Source organism: Orbilia oligospora, assembly GCF_000225545.1.
Source record: "Orbilia oligospora ATCC 24927 unplaced genomic scaffold scaffold00080, whole genome shotgun sequence".
Taxonomy (NCBI): Eukaryota; Fungi; Ascomycota; class Orbiliomycetes; order Orbiliales; family Orbiliaceae; genus Orbilia; species Orbilia oligospora.
In genome coordinates, this window is record NW_011645637.1 from 1,491,719 (window position 1) to 1,514,654 (window position 22,936).

Below are 22,936 nucleotides of genomic sequence, written 5' to 3' on the forward strand. Positions count from 1 at the left end.
TGCACGTTGTAAGTTAACAGCTTAAGAAAGTATATATTTAACACCCACCACCCCGCTCTGAATACCAATTAATTTACACCTGATTCTTTTATTTCGATTAGTAACTGTAGATGTCACCGATATCTTCTATTTTTTGTCTCTATTCTTCTTGTTCATGATAACTATCGCCAGATGAACTGCTTTGGGGCGTAGTATAAGAAAAGAAGAGTAAGTTATAATTAGAATTTGAAGAGTGCGAACTGTGCCCCGCCCAGCCAATTAAGACATCAGCGCAAACATCGTCTGGAACCCAACGTCATCGGCACTTTAAATTTCTTTCTCTTCGCACGAACTTAAACCCGACCAAATACAATTTTTATTTCGGTTTCCGTGGCTTTGAAGGACGTCTACAGATGAGTGTTCGCTCATAGATACACCGAGGACTTCCGCGGAATTTATCTTAGCTTACTACTATCGTTTACCAGGTATATCAACCCTCTGCAATCGTCGAGTACCCCTCTCCTAGCTAGTCCCTTCATGCTTCACCTCAGCATTCGCTTATCAATTCCCTACTTACCTTTCTTACCGAATAGATATCGATAGTTATTGGACGAAGGTGTACCAGCCTATTTACTAAGTAGCTGTGACGGACATCTCTCTCAACACAGCAAAAGATAAACTGAACAAACCTTCTCTTGGCGTCGGAACCTTCCTTCGAATTCTTGGACGTGCAGTTTGCGCTCGCTCGATCTTGATTTGCACATTTGACTGCATTGCATTGGCGTCGGTGGTACGTGCCGTACATACATAGGTGCATTGCATAGTGAGGCATACGTACCTGCAACAATGTCGAAAACGTACGACATCGTAATTCGCTTCCACTCCGTCTCAAACCTCCCAGTCGCAGACCTTGGGAAGTTCTCATCGGACCCATACCTCAAGATAAAACTCGGTGTCTCTTCCAAAAAGTCCACAGAAAGTGGCTGGCATGTCAAGGAAAATACCGGTCCGGATCCGGACGACCCCATCATCGTCTTTCGTACCCCAACTCATCACCAGACCCTGCATCCGATATTCCCTCCTCAGACGTTTTGGCTCGTAAGCAATGTTCCCGAATCTGGGTTTTCCATGACAATTATCTGTCGGGACGAGGATCCTTCGAATAAAGATGATGGGTTGGGGAAAACTAAGATTGAAATTGAGGGTATAACGGGGATTGGTTGGAAGAAGGAACATATGAGAATTGAATTGAGGAGAAGGAACGGAGGTGGCAGTTGGAGGGCCTTTGCTTTTTCGCCGGTTATTAATGCGATTAATGGTCAAAAGATTAGCAGCGGCAGGCCGATTGCTGATATGAGCATCGAAGTTATCGGTGAAACTAGGGACAATGGTGGAAGACCGCTTCCCTATACTTCAGGACCCGGTAGGGATACTTAACATATAAAAATTTAAGCTTGGTGTGCTAAATTAATTTCTGTTGTAGCTTACTTCTCGAAACACTTCTCTCCCTTTGCTGGTCGTATGACTGGTATCGTTGAGAAGACCGACGATAATGCATCGATTAACTCGGGAAGTGCCTTGTTTGGGGGCAAGAAGTACAAGTACGACCACCTGCACACCTTAATTTTTCTTAATTACGAAAATTTAGAAACTAATTTCGAACATCTTCTAAATTAGCTTCCAAGCAAATGCCCTCCAGCTTCAAGGGCCTGTTCCACCAGAATTAAACCACCCGTTCGTCCCTTCTAAATGGTTTATCAAGAAACTATTCACTGGAAAGATCCTTCCTCACGCCTTACACGCACATCACCGAAACATCTTCTCTCATGACCTCAAAACAGTCTACGGAGTCATCATCCAAGATGACAGGGAAGACGCCATAATGAGACGGTCGGCGGCCATGTCAGAAATCCCAATCGAGCAAACAATGATGGATTCGCCTCAAGCACATTCGCACCAAACCCAACCCCACAGCCATGGCGAGGAACTAAACCAATCAAAACTTCGTCGCCTTCTTATGGGCGGTAAAGTGGAGGGTGATCCGGAATTTAAAGCTATGGAACTGGAGAACCCTCGGCCTACGGAGGGCCAACCGTGTGGAAACTCTTATTTAGATAAATCTCAGCGTTTCTTGGAGATGTGTGGAGAACTTACAGAGTCTGGGAAGGTGAAGAAGCAACCTAGTATAGGCGATGATGGAGAAGAAGAGGAACAGACTGGCGGTGCACTATTTACATACGTAGTTACGGTAGATGGCCAAATGCGATGGTCCGAAGTAGGTGCTGGGTGGGCTAGAGAAGTCGGTTCGAAACACGTCATTCTAGCGAATGGTGCCAAACACGTAGCATTCGCCGGAGAGTTTTTCATCAGAAGAAAACCGAGAAAACACCACCGACGCCCATCATTCGCGGTTTCCTCACGAACAGGATCTTCGAGTAGCGGTGTTCTAATGTACCGAAATTCAAAGAACCGGGATGACAGAAAGATGAAGAATAGGCCTGTGAGCCAACCGAGGGAAACTTTCTCCCGTGGTGAAAATATGCTGGGTGATACTCTCCCCACAGCTGATAGGAACCCTGAGGCTTGGGCACCACCGGCTACGTTACCATCTTGGTCTCCTCCTGCCCAATTACCATATGCGGCACAGTACGCAGCGCCATATGCCGCGCCATATGCTGCGCCATTCAGAACAGACTCAGTAGGCACCATAGACAGAGATAGAGACTTGGGTCTCATGTTCCTCCACGACGATTCCCGACGACCCTCTCAAATCTCATTAAACACTACCGACCAAGTCAGATTCCAACTCTATATCGACAACGACTCCGGTACCTACCGACCTCTCGAAAAACACATACCAGCCTTTCGAGAATTCATGAAAGCACAGTTCCCGGGATTTGACGTCATCGTATCACATTGTGCTGGCGAAGAAGGGAAAAAGATTGAAAAGATGAAACAGGCGCATGTTAGAAAGGGAAGGGAACGTGGAGAGGTGGCAGGAGACCCCGGGGATGCTGTTGAAGGTGGTGATTTGGTGTTTAGTGATAGTAGTAGTAGTTCGAGTAGTGATGATGAAGATAATAGTGGGATGTATGCGGAGAGAAGTGGGATGGCTAAGGGGGGTAAGCTACCGGGCGGTGTGCAGGAGTTCGCAGAGAAGTATGGGATTAGAATGATGTGAAGGATTTATTTGAGATTCGACCTTATTTTTGCCTTTGTGTTTCATTTTCTTGGAGATGGAGATTCTTTGGATATGAGATGCTGATGATGACAGATGTTGCTCTTGAGAAATTCACTTGGAGGTATATTTTGAAGTATGATACCATGCGGATGTTGTATGTTAGCCTTCTTTCTGCTTGATTTTATGGTTTATACATTACGGCTTTCAGATTACTCTTTTACACACTCATCGATGGTATTTGCTGTGTCTAAGTAGCTAGTATTGGATGCTATGTACCCCATTATTTTTATCGACTTAAGTTCATACGCCTAATTTCTTTGTACATACACATACGCATCGGTGGTCGTAACAGACCAAGTCTCTACTAATACTTACAATTCTATAGCACCACCTAGGTAGCTACCTAAGTGGGTATAATCTGAACTCACACCCGTCTTGCCTCTAGACCAATTATAATCCATAATTTCGTAAATCTTCTCTATATGTAGTTCTACGCCTAGAATGTTAGTGTATGATTCCACGGGTGTTCCGACCTAAGATTGGAGAAGCGGTCTTGTCGAGGACCGGTAGGACGTTTGCAATGTTCAAGGTATGTTTTTGATTGCTTGAAAGATTAAGCACTGCGTGCGCTGGTGATGAAGACAGTATTAAAGCATTATCCGTGCCGCAGAATTGCAGAATACTACCCAGTTCGTATCCTCGGTGTATGAATAGAGCCCCGTAACTAGCAACATTTGACGAGTTTTCTCTCTATTTTTTCTAGGATCACTTCTAAAAACTGGAAGTTGTATATCTCAACAATAAACACGTACGTCAAATTTCTGCTCCTCGCTTCTCTTACCTAGATTCGTCCGAGCATACGTATATTTATTCGTATGATGCATAATAGTATCCATCAAAACTAAGGTTTAGAGCAGCCGAGGTGATATTTTAATTAACTGGTATAGGAAAACTCAACGAAGTGACTACTTCTTTCGTGCAATTGTGAGGTTTGAGAAAGAGGCCGATGGCAAATTATTTGCCTGTATTCTAGATAGATAGCTAAAGCTTAATCAGGGTTATAGATATACATGCCGTTAGTCTGGGGATGGCGGGGAAATAGTACGCTTATAGAATTCTATGGATAAATAATAATGACTATGATACCTGCCATAGGATGCAAGAAGTGTCACTGAAACTAGTCTCGAGGATGGGCAGTCTCGTAACTCGGCCTTTGCAAATTTGGGGGCGGGACGAGGAGAGGATTGAGCAAATTTTGTGTTGTGTTGTGTTGCATTCTACCAGACTATCACGTGAGGTTTGTGGAGCCAATCACATGCCTGTTTGGGCCGTCTCGTCTGGCTTAGCTGCATCTTCGGCTAACACCATACGTTCATTCCTTTTCCAGGTCTCCCGCGGCCCAGCCGAAATTTGAACCGCGAACGAGAACTAGGACTTAAGGGCCTGTCTTCGCTATTCAGGCCATCGCTTCCAATGCTTTCCTCCCTTCCTTCGTCGAGCTTCCAAACATGGATCATATCCCGACATTCCTCGAGGCTTCGGCTGTCAAGCAGTTGACATCGCATACATACTCCGGGAATCTGTCAAAGTCCTATTGTATAGGGTACGTACATAGTCGTACACAACGGCAATCTTGTCTTCTTACCGAAGCGATGCAATTTGCCATTCGACAAGTTATTTTGGTCGTTATCGTAATATTATGTTTCTAACGTTATCCTTTTCAAGTACAGTGCGGTCCCAAATGGCGGATATGTCGCTGCAGTTATGTTACGGGCTGCGGCCACACACATGACAACTACCCATGCACGGATAACCCCACCTCAGAAGCATGCCATCTCTTTCCATGGAATGTTCATGATCAAGACGAATGCTGGAGCCGTTGAAGTGAAGGTCGCCGATTCAAAGATTGGAAGAGGTTATAGTGTTCTTCACATAGAATTGCTGCAGGAAGGCATGAAGTGTGTGAATGCCTATGTGACCATGACCAATATTGATAACGAGAGCGGTCCAACTTTGAATACATTCTGGGAAAAGCCCGATCCTGGTTTGGTTGGGAGGAAACAGTTGGATAAACTTTTAACTCCGGAAGGGGTTGAAGGCTGGTATGAGCATCCGAAGCCATTTGCTGACTTCAGGGAGGTTTCCAAGAGAACACGTTTCTTCTCTGCGAAGAAGCCTACTCCTGGTGTTGTCAGCAACTGGGGTACCTTTACCAACCAGTCCGACAGTATCACCAACGAGGCTATCGCCCTTATTGCCGACTTGTTTGTCGGCGTGGTTGAACAAATGGATTCCGACGGCGGGGATGACCCGAAACAACAATTCCAATCGGCAAAGTTTTGGTATCCCACGTTGTCATTTACCCTAGATGTCAAGAAGTCTCTTCCAAAGGATGGCGTCAAATGGGTGTTTAGCAAAGTTCACAGCCAGCAGGTTAAGAACGGTAGATGGGATCTGCAAGTCGTCATGTTGGACGAGGACGGCGAGTTACTGGCTACGAGTACGCAGGTTGCCTTGATGGTGGATGCCTCTCGGAATACTAAGCCAAGGGGAAAGAGGGATGTTCCTGCTACAAAGCTATAGAAGATTATATTTGCTTTTCAGCTTCTTTTGTATTTACAATTAGAAACGATAGAATCGAGTAGACATGTATAGATTATTCTTGTCCCCCCACGTTTTGTATTACAAGCCATGCAAGAAGTTAACTCTTATAATACCCGGGTTTTCCATCTGATGGTAGTGTGGATAAGTCTCAGATCCTAGGTTTCAGAGTCTCTATTTGTGAAGTTTTGGGGAGACGGGAGCTGAAATGTTTTGTGCTCCTCGAGCTTCTATGACAATTATCTGTAATTACCGGTAGGGCGGCCGCGGGATAACGTGGTTGTTGTAAATTTACCCAGCCGCGGGAAAACGTGCTCGCGTGGTCCAGGAAGTATTATCCGATCAATTAGAAACCCGTCCTTTGGGGAGATTTTAGGGCTGCACCTGATCGATCTGTGTATTGTTTTTAGTTTGTAATTTTTCGCTTAGGCATCCAACGACCCTTGATCGAGATATCATAAATACTACCTGATCGTATAATTCGGAGAAGTTTCTGATTTTAAGTGGGCTGGGGATCTGGGAATGGGCTGAGCCGTGTACTACTGAGCTCTGCTGCGGCGCTGCCAGCCATACCGATATACTGGCATGTCGATATCGATTGACTCTAGCTTAAGAATTCGGCGGCTGGTATTATTAGGTATTTGATCCTACAATTATTGATCATGAATTTAATGGGTATTGGGACATCCATGGCCATGTTCAGGATTTGTGTTTATGTACGTAAGCGTGGTATTGCGTTACCACTCGCTATATCTTGCACTTTTTTTTTAATTTTGTGCAACATCGCTAGCTAGCTAGGTAGTAAAGATAAATTGCACAGCATAGCTGAATGGTATCACGCTGATGACAACCAAGTTAAAGATGTTAAAAGTATGGAACCTACTATTCCCGGTAATCAACTAGCCTTTTTACGTCAGCAATATTAATAGCCCAGAAAACAAGGTTTCTGAATTGAGTACCCTATCCTTATAATTGTGCCTTTTAAAGTTGGTGAGTTCGTAAGAATGGTAGGACCGTGAATAACTAATTGATGCAATCCCGGTTAGTCGGCCAGTAATGCTTATAGGCTGATATTTGTGCACTATGCGAACGGAGATAATCTCCTTTCTATATCTAAGCCAAGCTAGTGCTGATGCTATAGCGTGGTCATGCGTGAGTTTCGATTTCGAGACTGGTGTACGAATCTAGAGCCGAAACTGCCTCGGGGGCCAATCTATGGACCCCCTTCGGGGTTTGGCTATTCAACGGACTTGATATCTTTCATGGAGAGCCCAGGGGCGAGCGACTGCAAACATAGTTTGGGGCGGTCCCCGAAGTCACAACCATCTTGGGGTAGCACGAAAAGACGGATGGTGGGCCTCTCAGTCGAATTAGCCAATGAACAAAGGGCTGGTTTCGTTCCCAAGACTGAACAACAGAAAAGGAGGGGGTGGGGGTCGACTTTAGGCTTTTGGCTATGGGTCAAAGTCTGGCGTAAAGTTGGTAGGACGGGCTGCTTTGACTTCCGAACCACGTTTGGATCGGCCCCTTTCTTGGGATATATCTGGTACTACGTTACCGTAAGTCTAGGCCTTCTAATCCCATAGCCTTGTGCAGTTAGAAAAGTGGAGGTTCTTGCTTGGATCTAAATCCCCTTACTAAGTTTTGACGATAGATAGGTTGGATAATTATTAAGGTTGTCTCGTCGCCAGCTGATTATATAACCTCCAAATAAATAAATAATAATATAGGATAAATATAGTTGGAATATTTGAACTTAAAACAAATATTTAAATCAGCTTCGGGGATAAATTAACTATTTTGAATGAATAATGTTTTTTATAACAAGCCCGCGACTCATTTTAAAAGTGTTAATACAGGGACAAGATAAAAACCATCGATATCGTGATACCTAAATTAATAACTTCCCACTGTTTTACATCGGCAATTTGACTACATTCATAGATTACTATCCACCCATTTGTTACACTCATCACAGCGACAATTAGAGTAACAATCAGAGTATCCGCATCCGCATCCTCCACAGAGACAAGAGTCCATATCCTCACATTCACAGTCGGGAGAACCACAACAGTAACAATGTTCGTAAGCGTCATCTTCTTGACATTCTTCGCTACAATACCACGCCATTTCGTCGTCGACGTTGTCCCAAAGGATCCACCACTTGCAAAAGACTTCCCGCTCACATCTCCCACAATCAGTCAGAATACCTCTTCCTCTCTTTTTGAATCCCCAGTCGTTAATGCTCGAAAACATCTTTTCGCAGAGACTGTTTCTATAGAGATTAGTTGGCGCGCCGATACAAGGAATTTTTAGGGGCATGTATTTACGATAAAGGAGGCGTCTACTATTCTAGACGAGCAGCCGACAGGTTTGGGGCTTGCGGAGAACGTTAACGTTGGCGTTGACGCGTTAGAAAGCGTCGGCGCACGGAAATCTAGCGACAGATCGATGAAAAGCACTCCGCGCGAATGCTGATGCAGGAGTGGCAACCGTGGCACCGATCAACCCGGTAGTGCAGTGTTATAAGATTGAAAGAGATATATTGGTATAGTATGCAAAACTTTATTGATCAAGCTGATGGTAGGTATTGATTGCTGTGAAACTCAAGCGTTTTTATAGCGGCCTTTGCATTGTGGTCCAACCTGCACAGGTTAAGATTGCTTCCGGAGAAATCTATTCAGTCTCAGGCCGGTTTATACCCATGTTTTATACTCATTTCTTACACCCATGCCTCAAACTCATGTGCTTCCACCTTCGAATCACTCGCAAGCAATAACGAGTAATATGGAATAGTACACACGCAATCAAATGAATTTTATCAGCCCGTCATTTATTCTGCAATTCTGATTTGCAGCCGTGGCGCCAGCTGAGAATTTTACAGAAGGCAACCGTGAACCCGGTGTCAAGTTCGGCGCCAGTGTGATTGCATTGACGCATCATATTCCCTCAAGCGTACCCTTTAGAATTTTGTCTCGCTGCCGGACTCCTCAACTGTTAAGAATTGCGGGGAGGCTAGAAGGATTCATATTTATTTAAAGATATGAGGTCTACCACATGGGTGATTCTGGTAGCGTGGTATACGCGAACACAGCCTATGACAAGCTAGTCTCGAGGCTGCGAGGCTACAAGGCTACATCTTGCACAATATATGCTCTCGCATAAATATATACCCTTACCACAGCAACTTCATCTTCTGCTGGGCCACTGGCTAGTGAACGAGTTTCTATTAAGTCGGGATGCCCCGAAAGGGAAGTGTTTTGGCAATCAGTGTCGGGGGTTGTTCCTGGTCTTATGTAACTATAGAAGGCTTCAAGAAATCGAAAGGGTTTGGAGGAGAGCTCGAAACAAGGTCGGCGGTATTGCATTGCGAAACTATGGAACAGTCATAAAAGCGGCTTCGCTCTAGATTATTTGATGCTCGAAGGGCGTTTATATACTTTCAGCTGATCAGGATGGCCTGGCTTCTTTACACGTATATGGCAGAATATTTACCCTTACGTGCGAGACTAGCACTAGGTGAAATAGCTATTCATCAAACTAGTGGTTAGTTTTGCGAAGCAAAATTGAAAAATAAAAATTATGATTGAGGAGGGGGCCGAATTGTCGGAGACATGTACCGGTCCAGCCAAAGAAATAACTACGGGCGGGGTACCATCAATCAGCGGTGCTCCTCGATCCACATCAAACTGCCACATGTCGACCAATTCAGCAAACATTTATTTGTACAAATTTTAATCTCGTAAATTGTGACCGCATATAAATTATGCCTCGGTCCAAAAATGCTAATGCGGGGATGCATGATGCTTCGAACCGGACGTAATCGCGGCTGCCAGATTTCATGACATATTGCGATTCCATCTCAATTCGTTAGGTATCCTTGGTCTCGTTCCCAGACGTCACAAAGGGCAGCAGGTATCCCACTTATTAACTCTCATTGCAATAACCATGCAACATAAAATACTTTACGCTTAGGTCTATTAACTAAACAATCATAATGTGCTTTCTCACCTGTAAAGGCTGCCGGCTCACCTCACAGAATTAATACCGGAAACGAGTGAGAAGAGACGAATTGTGTTGGTATCTTCTGGAGTATAGGTAAAAAACTAGCACCCCTCCTACTTAGGCCTCGAGGCCACCGTATACTAGCCGTCTGGTCTGCGTTTTTTATAGTTTATTATTCGCTACAATAGCTGAGCGGATGCCATTAAAAATATAATTTATTGCTTATAAATATAAAGACCGACAGAATAAAAAGAGTCATAAAATAATTAAAAATTTTATTCATTTATAGAACATATATGAATTGGAAATCGTTGAAAATATAGTAATTATATAATCTATCGAACACGTGATAAGTTCCTAGGAATTTCCTTCCAATGTTTTGTTGGAGAGCTCAACGATATATCTGTTGGTTCTCTGTTGACTTGTCGAAAGAGTCAAAAAACCATTGGAAGGAATAGAATGTTCTTTCAACGAGGGAGCAGGGATTGTAGAACAACCTAGGGAGAAAGACTTAAGAAACTTTGAATCCTAGAATAGGAAAAAGGAAGGGAAAAAATGGTCAAAGTCCGAATGCGCGCGCTCAGGTCTGGAAGAAACTTATAGTCAAAAGCTAAAAACTTTATCAGATGGGAACACAGGGGAGAGTTTTTGGTTCGCGAATTAAGGTTTTAACTGATGGGTGGGTCGGGATTTTGGAGGGTATGAATGGATTTAAGGCATTATATTGAGATTCTGGGAAGGGATGTCACATATGCAAGGAAAGCTTGAGTGTGGCTTGATGTCATTGAAACTTTGGTGGCCTTTTTAATTTTGGCCGAGGTATGTATCGGGGGGCATTTCGATGTAGCGGTGACATCTCGCGAAAACTATGGAGTCAGAGGGCTAGAAAAATTGACGTATCAATATATTTCGACGTGACCAAGCTTGCAAGTGTGTGCATGAGACAAAAACCTAAGCATGCTTCAAGACCTGGTGAGTATACAAAGTCGCCGAACTAGATCGTAACCTGGACGCTACTTGAAAGACAGGTTCTGAATATACTAATGGTGATACATCTGGCTATATTAGGGTCCATGGTAATGTTTTACCACACGAATTGGAACTCTTGAGCACTGTCTAATTCATCAAGGGTGCTGATCGCTGGGATTTTCAGTTTCTCAGTTTCGAATCCAACGTACCGAATCTATTTTAGGAATATACATACTTAAGTAGTTAGCATGCATGATTGTAAAGCGCTCGTGATAGATTTCGGGAAACCCCATGGACCCACTGCCTCCGCGTATCGATGTTAGATACGATTATGACAGTTCTGTGTCACCACCCACGTCGAGGCCGATGCAGCGGTAGGACTGGGAATCTAAATACTTGGGCGGGGATGTAGGCTTCTGTCATACCCTCAGAAAATTCAGCCATCTAGGTTTAGGCGTCCATGGACGAACTCTGCGAATATCGATCCGGGGCCATTCCGGGTTTAATCATGTGCGATTATTTCCATATGAAGCCTAAATTTATGGATAAAGAGGCATTTATGCCGTGTCAGGTATTATTGCATCTATAAAGGCTGGTGATCAGTCACCTCAGAGCAAGTCCTTGTAAAGTTTGTAAGAAACCAGGGATCTCAAATATAGACCGTCTGGGATATATCTTTCATCAATATTATACCGATACAAGGATTTAAAACCTCGCTCAGGGTACATGCAGATATCGCGGTCCGACTATTAATTCACGCGCTAAAATCAGTGTCCCCTGAATCACTCGATTTCTACTAGTCATATCCACAATGTTTTGCAAATTTCTCTTTTTAATTAGTTTTACCCTTTGCTCTTTTGCGGAAGCATACCCAACTTTGTATCCAGAGACGAACCAGCTCCTAAAATCGCAAGCGACCCAACTCGATAGACTTTCGATCTTGAATGATAGTTCAGTTTGGTGTAAGTGATTTAGACTGTGGTGGTCTCAAATATTGGCAAGCAGTTACTAATCCTTATCACTATGATGTGTCGGCACAATTTAACAGATTTTAATTTTGTCGCTCAATCATCCTACAGAAAAGACCCCGGCTCAGTCGTCACCGCAAGTGCAGCGAATTTTCCGGCCGTGATTGGCAATGGCATGGTATGTTGCATCCCCTTATCGGGCATTCACGCCACATGATAAAGAGCCAGCCTACCGCAACCATGCGAAAGATACATTGCGGCTAAGATGATTCAATATCTTGGAACCTACTTTAGTCCTTAGCTTTGATAACCCTGGCACCATGTGGCATACTGCCCGCACACATCCACCCAAGGGCCGCTAATTACGTTATTGCAACAAAGGGTTCGACCAAGACATATTTTTATGAAGAAAACGGCGCCAAGCTCATCGTCAATACACTTACGCCGAATACTATGACGATATTTCCTCAAGCGGCCCTTCATACGATGTTTAATGAGGGGTGCACTGAGGCTACGCTTGTGTCGGCACTCTCTAGCGAGGATCCTGGCACGTTGACGTTTGCAAATTCACTTTTTGAGTTACCTATTGATCTTGTTAGTAATGCGTTTGGAGGGGATATTTCGAGCTTTAGAAGTAGGGTTCCGAATCTTGCTAGCAATGCGATCGCGGGAACGAGGGATTGTATTGCGAGGTGTCGTAAGTGAGAGCTCGAGATCTTCAGGGTTGGATTCGGCTGGTATCACCCTCTTTCATGTCGTTTACACCGCGTGCACCGTCTTTCAATTCTCACACTCTTTCGATTAAGTTCCTTTTGTTCCTTTTCCATCTCTTAAATTGATAAAGTATAGGATATATGTAGCACTAAGCCGCGAGCAATGAAATATCCATTCCAAAGCTTTAGATACGACCACGCATGGAGTACCTTCTTTATGGTGACGTTGTTTCGTTTCCACAAGAGGAATACCAGAGCTGGCCGCAGTTTGGAAATTGTGTTGCGAATGCCGATTGCAACACTGTCGCGCCGACATCTGCCTTCGAAGTCTGTATAAGTGTCTAAGACATGATAGAACGTCCCGCCTCCCACACTCTTCACCCCCTTACCTGCACTGAAATATTTGCTACCTGCTAATAATTTGTCTTAGGCGATTGACCGCCAGAGCCGCAGTCCTTGGCTTGGCTCATATCTATGTTTATCATCGGCCTTGTCATCAGCTTCCGGTCTCGTCTTAAGACGTTTTTTCATGCTGGGAGGTCATTGATCATCCTTCCAACCGAGGCCCGAAGCACCTGTGGAGAATGGCTCCTGGAAGGGAAGCCAGAAGCGAGGACAGAGATCTGAAAGACGGACGGGAGTCAGAATATTGTGACAGATCCGAGATTAATTGCGAAAGCGATGCATCGATGGCTTCAGCGACTGGCATTGCTATGCATGTTTTGCAGTAGTCATTGAACCCTGGCGTCGAGCGACATCTTTGATCTGTCTTTTGGCGCCCCGAAAGCTGCAATTACCCGAACTAAGACGGTGGCCCGTCTCTGAAAAAAAATCTTGTAGCTGAGAAAGCTGGGAGAAGAAGCTGAAAATCCAGCTCTCCTAGCCCGATGCAAGACGGCTCCGATGTGCATGCCAGCCACCTTGTCCCTGAGCAATCAGTGATGAGAGATCCGCCCGTGTCAAAATCTACGATTCCACCTTGCGGGGGTTTTTAACATGCCTCTCATATAATGCCTACAGCACGACAGTAGCATGATGAATAACAATTGGGCATTTTTTTTTTTTTTTGCAAAACCAAGGCTTTTCGTATGCAGGTGCGGAGCGGGACCCTTGCTCTGTGGAACCAAGCCGTAATGAGAACTCGATGAGATCGAGACGAAAAAAAAATTCCGGGGGTGCATCCAATCGCATCCGCAAGCCCAAGCGAATCCATGCACCGTGTCCCTCAATTTCCAACTGCAGAGCTGCAGAGGGAGCCTGGCTTCCTCAGAGGGGATAGAATGATATTATCGAGAGAGGATCGATCTACCCCCACCCATGAAGTTTAGAATGTTATAGGGTCACCCTACATACACTTGCATGGTCGGTGTGGTCTCGACCTCTCATCCAGAAAAAAAAAAGCCTTATTATGAACTGATCTCTGGGCTTTAGATCAAGAACGACAAATCTTTTTTAGGACGGTTTCATGAAGTTTCCGTAAGCATCTTGAGAACATATAACTTATTTTCCGCAGCCGCCGTACGACTATCCCAAGCTTGGTCGGTCGGAATAGGCTCTCCGAGCTAGCTCGCTATAGCTTAAGAGGAAAGGCCCCATCGGCAGCTTTCACAGAGCTCGATCGAATTAGATTCAGGTAACTCCCTCGCAGATTCCGGGTTTTCGCATTCGCAATGCGAGGACAGCAACACACAAGCATATCCTCCCCGAAACGGGAAAAAGTAGGCTTTTGAACTTAGTATCCTGATGCAACTGCGAAGTTGCAGAGCTTGCAAAGCTTGCAAGATGCATTGAACACTTCTCCGAATCATTGGCTGCAACATTTAATAGGTTTTGCATAAGCGAGACTCCATATTGGATTTGCAAAGCTGCATGTTGTGAAAATGCGCCCTGCAGTGCAGTGCAGCTCACAGATTTTTCATATCTGAGGGCTCCTGTTTAAGGGAGCTTGCAGATTCGATGCCGTCACACCGGGGAATTCGGGTTGCACTTGTAGATTTCTCAGACATGTCGATGAAAGCTAAACGACAAAGGGAACGATGATTCCCCTTTCCAGAAATTACCATCACTAGCGTCTCGGTCCCATTAGAACTTTCTGCAAGGCAAAAACGACCGTGTCGTTTCTCCTAGCTGAACTTTTATCAGATCGGACCATTTGAATGCCCTGTCGCCTGCGGCCCCTGCCGCATGTTACGCAACATCATTATTACTTTTGCGACTGAAAATTCTCGAGCAATGGAACCCGATGGTGTATACTTGGTCAACCTCCTGGATAGTTAATGGGCTTAACGTCACTCCGCTTGACTCCCGCGCACGAAGCCTTTGGGTACTAGTTTATAAAATGCCACATTCCTCCCACTGTTATCGACTTCGCAAATGATTTAATCTCCTCACTTCAAAGAAACAGGCAACGTCTCTTATCTTTGCAACGTTTACTATATTATACAACTATTTATAAAGGCCATCATGGAGCATTTATACCAAATCATTGACTGCGATACTGCAGAGCCAGCTTTTGGTTGCGACCCGTCAATCCTGATCCCCAAACAGATCAAATTGAATAATACCTTCTTCCCGGAGTCGCAGTCGGGAGATAACCTTGGGGTTTTAATGCACAAAGTCTCCGTCCCGCCGGTCTATATTAGCCCTCAATATCTTCGATATGTCCAAAGCGTCAGCAAACATCTATATACCGCCATCACAGATATCGTGTCGAGGTGGTGGGAAGAATCGGATCTTTCGAGCACAATACCACTTGACCCTAAATTTGAGAGGCTCCTCAGGCGACTCGATCATGAGGGAGTCACTTGGCGTAGCGGTAGCTGGCGCCCGGACTTCCTTGTTGAAGAAAACACGGAAGCGGCGTATCCCAGAATAAAAATTTGCGAAATCAATGCGAGATTCGGGTTCAATGGGTTCTTTTGCACACTTGGCATGGCCAATGGGTTTTATAGAGATGATACCTCCCGGTTCCAGCCGGCTTTTTCACAGGTAGGAGGTCAAAAATTATAATACTACCTACTGAGAAACCTGACAGTTTTTGTGTGTTCTAGTTTGACGACGTATTCGGCCATGTATTCGACCTCACGAAACCGCTACACGTCCTGAAGGGGAGAGAGCTTGGATATGATATCCACCACCTTCCCAAGGTTCTTGGCACCGAAGTAATTTTCGCCGATATTTCCCAGCTACGAATAATCCCCACCGATGCCGGAAATAGATTGATACAAGTTGTCGACGGGAGCGAAATCGAAGTCTCGCAAATCGTGCTTGAATTGCACCAAGATGAGCTTCTTTCCCTCTCTGAGCCTCTGCTATGGGAGATCTCGATTCGGTCTCGGATCAATGATATGCGAACAATAATGCTAGTGCACGACAAGAGGATGCTAGGTGTAGTCCGTCATCAGCTTGTGAATCTTGTCACCCGAAACGTTCTCTCCATCCAAGCTGCCGCTCTTCTGGAAAACTCAATTGCGGAGACATGCCTCCCTGGTACACTTGAATATCAGGCTGCTTCGAGTAGCGATAGATCGCAGCAATGGCTTTTTAAGCCAGCTGGTAGCGGAAAGGGTGCTGGGATAATATTCCGCCAAGATATTCCGGAAGAAGAATGGCAGACCCTCCTTTCGACGACTAAGCTTTCCCACGTTCTCCAGCGTGCGGTTAATCACAAAACCATGAATCTCGTCATGCCTGTTGAAGGGTCAATGACAACAGTTCCATGGGATATCGTGGGGACCTTCTTTATGGTTGATGGGTATTTCAACGGATTTGGCCCATGGAGGTCATCAGCAGAGAAGATCTGCGCCTTATCCAGGGGTGGTAGCTGGATGATGGGTGTTTGTGATAGGGACTGTCTTCCCTTCCCAATGCACCCCAAGCCTATCGAAGCTCGTCGTCCATCGAGGACCGTTTCGGAACACAGCGCCGATTTGATGGTCTTCCCACCCAAGATTATCGACGCGTATTCTCCTTCCTGCGGTGCTGCTGCCAGGCATGTTTCGGAGGTACATCGGTCGCTGGAGGAAAACGGGGTAGCGCTTGTTCGCCTCAATTTTTCCGACCCGCAATCGGATTATCTTGTTTCGTTAGTTAGAGATGGCTTGCACCCGACGCATGGTCATGGTCTTCCGGTAGACCATTCGCAGAAAAAGGGTTGGTTGTGGGATGTCAAACCGATCCACGGCAAGGTCCACAGCGCAAACGATCCTCTCGCTAGAAGTGAGACAATGCATGTTTTTCCTTGGCACACTGACTGCTCGTTTGAAGCGAACCCACCCCGCCACTTCGCCTTACACGTCCTCCATGCCGATAGATATGGTGGCGGCTCATTGTCGCTTGTTAGAACTAGCGATATTGTACAGGAGCTTTGTGAGGAGACAATTAGCAGGTTAAGCATGCCAGAGTTTGTCTTTGCGGTTCCAGATGAGTTTGACAAAGGAACTTCTCAAACCCTGGTCGGAGCGTTGCTTGATATGAGTGATGGAGAACCGAAACTTCGATTCCGTCGCGACATTATTAGTCCTTTGACGAAACAAGCAGAGTTGGCACTTGAGGAACTTGACAAGATCCTTGATGAGTGCCAATCGTCTTCGGGAAGGTCTTTGAGGAAAGTCATGAGGGCCGAAGATTTGCCCGATGGTATGGTCATCGTGGTTGATAACGCGAAATGGCTACACGCCCGCAACCAAGTCAACGATCCAGATAGGCATCTTCGCCGTGTTCGTTGGAACGCACAACCTTTCCCCGCGGCCGCTTGAGTGCTAAGCGGGACATCTCGGGAACGAAAATTTACGACAATGATATGTTACCTTGCTATTTTTCTGTGTGAATGACTTTATGGACTCGGGTTAATGATAAAAAGAAGGTGTAAGGGATTATTGTATAGTAATATTGGTTTTTAGTTATGTATTTAGTTATCACAATACCGTTCATTCTTGCAGTATGTTTGTCTCGTACCCAGCCCCACGCATGTGTTCTTTGAACCTCCCCCCAATAAAATACCACCGAAAGGTCCATTTACGCTACTTTGGTCTCCATTCGCATAGGCTGAGCGACGCTTAGGTAAGGGGAAGGAAAGGGAAGTTAGGAGCTGGCATCGGTCATTAAGATTGATTAGAAGCTAGTCGCGCAACCAGATAGTGTGCTTGCACGCACCAAAGGAGTTTTGGGCCACGCATGGATCAGTATGTATTATTCTACCTTAGTGAGAGGGCTAATGGAACTAAAAACGAATGATTTTGCGAGTTATGTGTAAGCTGCTACACAACGGCATGATTGTTTGCAGAAAGGAAAGACAGATAGCGAAATTAATAGAGTCCATAAATAGACATAGGTACATGAGGGGTAATAAAAAGAAAGACAGAAAGGAAGACAGAAAGAAAGGGCAAGAAGGAAAACGAGACGTGTCCCAGATTTCAGGGTCTTAGTTAGGGATTTTGTCTAATTGTATGTACGTGGATCTGTCGTCTTTTCTTTGCATAATGCCTATATAGATTAGAGGAATTCAGCTGCTGCGCTACTTAACCAGGCTAAAGATCCATGAACTCGGAGACTAACTTAGAGCTAGGAAGAGTTTTCTTGAAGAGGCCTCCCCTGCGCGTCTGTGTCCGTGATAGATATACCATTCGTATGCGTACAGAAGGGGCAGGTTCGACGTTCCTCCTTCACCAAATCAGGGTTATCGACGAGAGATTTGCATCTACCTTGGTCTCTTCGTTCAGATGAACAGAATTTCGTGATGGAATAATAGTGTTCATAGCCATTAGGTTGGCAACAGAATTGGAAGTTTTTTGTTGAATACTCGCACATACTGGGATAGTCAAAGTATATATAATGTGGGGGTATCAAGGGTTGTGATTTGGTAGTTAGATGTTTGGAATGGTTATCCGATAGTTTAATCTTTCGAGATCAAGATGAAAGGTATGGAGCTAAAAGGTTCGGGCTTAAATATAGGGGTATTCTGGGGCTTTATAGCAGCTCGGAGTCTTTGGGTGTACATGATTTGAGCGAACTAGGTCGCGCAATTAAATCCGGGCTACTTGGTAGTTTGAGGTGATAGTACGCGCGATAGGTAAATGATCTGACTGGGCCTGGGACGTTAGAAGAAAAAAATCCGTGGATCTCTTGCCCTCTACCCTAATCCGAGCGGTGGATCACATTTAGATACGAAAATCCCGATATGATTCTGAATCTTCGTGGCTGGTGAACGGCCTGAGGCCAAACCTACTGAAGCGACACACTTAATTGCAACTATTTAATTATGTTAAATTTGAGTAGATTAACACTGGTTCTAGGGCTTTATGCCAGCTGTTCTCTGGATTCATCCGCTTTGTTTTTTTGTTTTATTTTGCTGGTAGAATGTGGGTGACTGATGTGGCGACCCTCGTCCTACCGAAGTCCCAGCGCGGGTATCCTTCTGCGAAAACTTTTGCGAAAACTTCAATAAAATAAAATAAAATTACTTCATGGCAGCAAAGTGATAGATAATTGAGTCTTATACTTTTTTGAAGCATCCAATCTTTTTCATCTTATTTATTTTGCAATTTCTTTGGGGAAATATGGGTGACTGGTCGAGGTTCTGTGTTGAATTCTCTACTGGATGGAAGGGTATGAATGATGCTAAGATTGGACTCGTTGGTTTTCTATAAGATAATTATGACTATGTTTAATTTGAATGATACCATGAAGTATACTGAGTCCTCTCGCTTTCATTTAATTCATATTATTTCATGCTATTGACTGTGATTATATAAGGTTGGTCCGAATCAGCGTAGGGTGGTATATCCTCATGTTAGATTGGCTCCGAGACTAGTGTGCACCTATACACACATATACAGGTTATCTCCCGCACCACACTTAAGTAGTTTATGTTTTCTTTCCTGACCGCCATGGCCAATAGGGCTATAAAGTCCCTGAGGTCTGCCGCATCCTCTCCTCTCTACAATATTCTTTATAACACCGTGCATACATTTTCAACTATCCTCCCTCAAACTTTACCCTTAATTCTAGATATATACTACGATGTCGACGCAGCTACAGCCCAACGACGTTCTATGGGATGATCTCTTCATAATTGACCCTGAGAAAGGTAGACTTTTGAAGCAACCGCTCCGAGAATTATCCGACCGGTTTATTCTGGATCCTATCTATGAGTATAAAGGTTTCGCTCTGAAATATTTCACCGAGAGTCGGGAGATAGCCATGGCAGAGCTTGCAGGAGATTGCGGGGTCAAAGTTCACGGTCATATCATCAGATTTGATGCCCACCCAAATAATGGTCCTCGAAAGGTTGGTCTCGTAATGGAGGTCGGACGTCCTCTGATCGATTCCATAAAAGAGATTACCGATGAATCTGAAAAGCACAGAATAAAAGCTGAAATGATCGCCGTCGTAGAAAGATTGCATACAAAATACAATATGGTACACGGAGACATTAAGCCAGCAAATTTTGTCGTCTGCAAAGACAATGAAATACGTTTATGCGATTTTGAGTCCGCGCGACCAGCTGATGAAAGTTCTCAAATATGGGAACACTTGATGGATGAATCAATCATTGGAGAAGCTACTGAGCAGTATTACAATAAATCGCGATCACAGGATGACTACGTGCCCCCCACTAAAGCGGATGATCTCTATGCTTTGGCAATTTCTGTTTGGGAGCTTTATACTGGGAAAGTCCCGTTTGAGGGTATTGAGTCTGGGGAAGAGATTAGATCGCATCACAGCACTGGCCAGACGGTGGATTTAACGGAGGTTCAAGATGATGAAACCAGGGAATGGATAAGAGGGATTCTTCGGGAAGGTGGCGCTTTAGTTTAGACGTGTTCGCGTAATACGAAAATCAAAATGAGAAAAGAGGACTTTTTTTCTTGTAGTTTTTTTTTTGTGTAGTGGATCGCGATATCGATCTATAGTATGTAGAGATAAGGACAGAAACTCGCTTTCTTACCGCTAAGTTGCTCCGTGAAACTAAGGGCTACACTTGAGCTAACATTCTAAGTGTCTATATAAAGCTGTACTTGAGTATATTTTCACTAATTAAGTAGGTATTGTCTCGTAAACCAGACCCAGTAGGTATTTCAAATAGTTAAATATGAATTCACAGCCTCTCTTCGATGAGGCCACGAGGATCTGCCAAGAATCTAGACGATCTCGAGGATTTTCGCACTGTTCACACAAATATATACAGTATCTTAAAAGGATCTAGTCTGCAGAACAATTATTATTTGCTGCTGTCATCTGAATCTTATAAACCATGTGCGACAGATAGTGACCCCCTATTATCACTGCTTAGGTAAATTAGGTACCTGGTAGTCATGCATGGCCACAGCTGCACAGCGTGGGAAGCTTTCAGGTGTTGATGTGTTGACTTAAATGCAACAGGGCATTGTGTTGCGATCTGGAGGCGCTGGTTGGAGATTGGGCCGCAAACCGACAAAGCTAAGTACTGCCACCACGGCAACTGGTAAGAATACAACTGCTGATATTATTGCAGCTGGGCTTCTTTGTACGATGTGAAGTCTCCGCATAAATGGGAGCATGGAAGCCTTTGGCACAACATCCTTGCAATCACATGATCCTAACCCCTCGGCAGATATCTTTGTGACGTCAGATCAGCGGCACTTCAGTCAACAGTTGGCGCTGGATTCGAAGTCACCTTTGCATTGACAACAAGATCGCCGTCGCCATCGCGTATTAGCTTGTAAGCTTGTTTTGTTTGCGACTAGCCCAATTTTTCTAGTTTAAATACTTGATTAATTCAGTGTTAAGCGCAACTTTTGTTACCCGCAGACAGTATCTACATTTCTCTCTGGCCAGATCTGGGTTTCAAACAATTGATATTTAATCCTTATCGATTTTCGTCTAGACCAGCAAAAATCCGCGACAATGGGTTCTCTAGGGACGCAGACGGCGAAGGTTGACTGGCCTAACGAATACACACTACAGACGAATGAACCACTCGGTCAAGATTGTATAACTTGCGTTTGCCTGTCGATATCTGGAAGGCTCGATCCGAGCTTGCTAGAACAGAAGCATCGTGAGTTGGTAAAAAATTGGCCGGTACTGGGAGGAGATTTGATAACAAGCGTACGATCAGAACCTCGCCCACTCGTCAATTACAAACCATAGTAAAGTTTTCGGTGGTGAAAGCTGATGATAAGGAATTCTTAGAAATTTCCGTACCACATGACTACTGGTTCCCGGGTAGATTTTAAGCATAGGACTATCGATGCCAAACTACACGATGCCACACCGATTGACTTTGAACTTGCGAAAACGGAGCGTGAGGGGAATAAGCCGATTATTCGCCCATACCGGACAGGAGATGGCGTTTTAGGGGTCACTGACTTGTTCTTCGATACTCTATCGACGTTGAATCTTGTTGTTGGCTCGCTATTTGCAATTCGGGTCACCTTATTTGAGGATGCCACTATCATCGCCTTCAAATTCTCGCACTTTTTCGTGGACGGGCAGGGATGCTACGATATCGTCCGTCAGTACAACGACTCACTTTGGGGAAAGGAGTTACCCAAAGGAGTACCCCCGCCCGGGATCGATAAGAAGCTTTCGGAAATGATAACTGGAGAAGATACAACTCTAGTAGACCCTCCTGAAGCTGGAGGCTGGGAATATATCCGTAATTGGTGCCAAGTTGGCCTCGCGGGTTTTGCCAGGATCATTGCTCAGGGAATTTACCAGGACTATGCTGCGAAGTTCGGGTTGACTGAACCCGGGGTCGAGAAGCATATATACCTACCACCGAGGTTTATCTCGGCACTTCAAGATTCATGTCAGAGAGAGATTGACGACTTGGCAAAGGAAACGGGGGAACAAGTTAGGCTTTCAAAAATGGATATTGTCAATGCTTGGTGGACAAAAGTGAGATTCGGCTATTCGTCTGAATATAAAGAAGCAAGTTAGCTAACACTTGAAGTAGAGAATCTATAGTTCTTTCAGAGATTCGCTGTTCCTGTCAATGGGATATGCCTTCAACTTCGGCGATAGAATCCAGAAGGATCCGAGCGAGAAGTATTTCCAAGGTCATTACTTCGGGCTTTATGTCCCACTAGGTACCGTTGGCGAAATGAAAACCCAGTCGTTGGCCCAGGTGGCTCTCAGGATTCGCAAGCACGTTGCTATGGCGAAACAGCCTAGTGTCATTAAGGACAATCTAGAGTACTTGGAATCGATCCAAGGGCAAAAGGTTATCCCACTCCCAAAGGATGGGGATAGCGAAGGTGCACCCTTATTCTCGAGTTGGAACAAATTCTCTTTTGAGAAATTGGATTTTAGTCCGGCGCTGGAAGCGGGTTCAGGTACAGGGAAAGTATTATTCAACAACTCTCGAATTGTTCTTCCGTTGAATATCTTCTGGAAGCCAAAACTGTTGTTCTTCAATGATTCAGATGGTGGAATTTGGTGCCAATCTATGCAACTACCAAGTCATTGGAAAGGCTTCGAAGACATCAATGAGTACGAGCGACCGACTACATAATGGCTTATTTACTCATGGATACTGG

The 22,936-nt window shown here is 44.7% G+C and overlaps 7 protein-coding genes across 7 annotated transcripts; all 7 read left to right on the forward strand.

Moving 5' to 3' along the window:
• Window positions 1-825: 825 nt before the first annotated feature.
• On the forward strand, window positions 826-3,160 carry AOL_s00080g418 (uncharacterized protein; the record flags this gene model as incomplete). Its single annotated transcript, XM_011124793.1, has 3 exons — window positions 826-1,402; window positions 1,463-1,580; window positions 1,657-3,160. The coding sequence occupies 3 exons, from the start codon at window positions 826-828 to the stop codon at window positions 3,158-3,160; spliced, it is 2,199 nt and encodes a 732-aa protein (XP_011123095.1).
• A 1,508-nt stretch (window positions 3,161-4,668) lies between these two features.
• On the forward strand, window positions 4,669-5,743 carry AOL_s00080g419 (uncharacterized protein; the record flags this gene model as incomplete). Its single annotated transcript, XM_011124794.1, has 2 exons — window positions 4,669-4,763; window positions 4,891-5,743. 2 exons carry the CDS (start codon window positions 4,669-4,671, stop codon window positions 5,741-5,743), a joined length of 948 nt encoding a protein of 315 aa, XP_011123096.1.
• Window positions 5,744-7,023: 1,280 nt separating this feature from the next.
• AOL_s00080g420 (uncharacterized protein) lies at window positions 7,024-8,077 on the forward strand (the record flags this gene model as incomplete). The annotated part of the gene is made up of 2 exons (XM_011124795.1): window positions 7,024-7,320; window positions 7,706-8,077. 2 exons carry the CDS (start codon window positions 7,024-7,026, stop codon window positions 8,075-8,077), a joined length of 669 nt encoding a protein of 222 aa, XP_011123097.1.
• A 3,681-nt stretch (window positions 8,078-11,758) lies between these two features.
• Window positions 11,759-12,408, forward strand: AOL_s00080g421 (uncharacterized protein; the record flags this gene model as incomplete). Its single annotated transcript, XM_011124796.1, has 2 exons — window positions 11,759-11,881; window positions 11,998-12,408. 2 exons carry the CDS (start codon window positions 11,759-11,761, stop codon window positions 12,406-12,408), a joined length of 534 nt encoding a protein of 177 aa, XP_011123098.1.
• A 2,471-nt stretch (window positions 12,409-14,879) lies between these two features.
• Window positions 14,880-17,173, forward strand: AOL_s00080g422 (uncharacterized protein; the record flags this gene model as incomplete). The annotated part of the gene is made up of 2 exons (XM_011124797.1): window positions 14,880-15,404; window positions 15,467-17,173. 2 exons carry the CDS (start codon window positions 14,880-14,882, stop codon window positions 17,171-17,173), a joined length of 2,232 nt encoding a protein of 743 aa, XP_011123099.1.
• A 2,263-nt stretch (window positions 17,174-19,436) lies between these two features.
• Window positions 19,437-20,234, forward strand: AOL_s00080g423 (uncharacterized protein; the record flags this gene model as incomplete). The annotated part of the gene is made up of 1 exon (XM_011124798.1): window positions 19,437-20,234. One exon carries the CDS (start codon window positions 19,437-19,439, stop codon window positions 20,232-20,234), a length of 798 nt encoding a protein of 265 aa, XP_011123100.1.
• A 1,368-nt stretch (window positions 20,235-21,602) lies between these two features.
• AOL_s00080g424 (uncharacterized protein) lies at window positions 21,603-22,911 on the forward strand (the record flags this gene model as incomplete). The annotated part of the gene is made up of 2 exons (XM_011124799.1): window positions 21,603-22,295; window positions 22,354-22,911. 2 exons carry the CDS (start codon window positions 21,603-21,605, stop codon window positions 22,909-22,911), a joined length of 1,251 nt encoding a protein of 416 aa, XP_011123101.1.
• Between the last annotated feature and the right edge of the window lie 25 nt (window positions 22,912-22,936).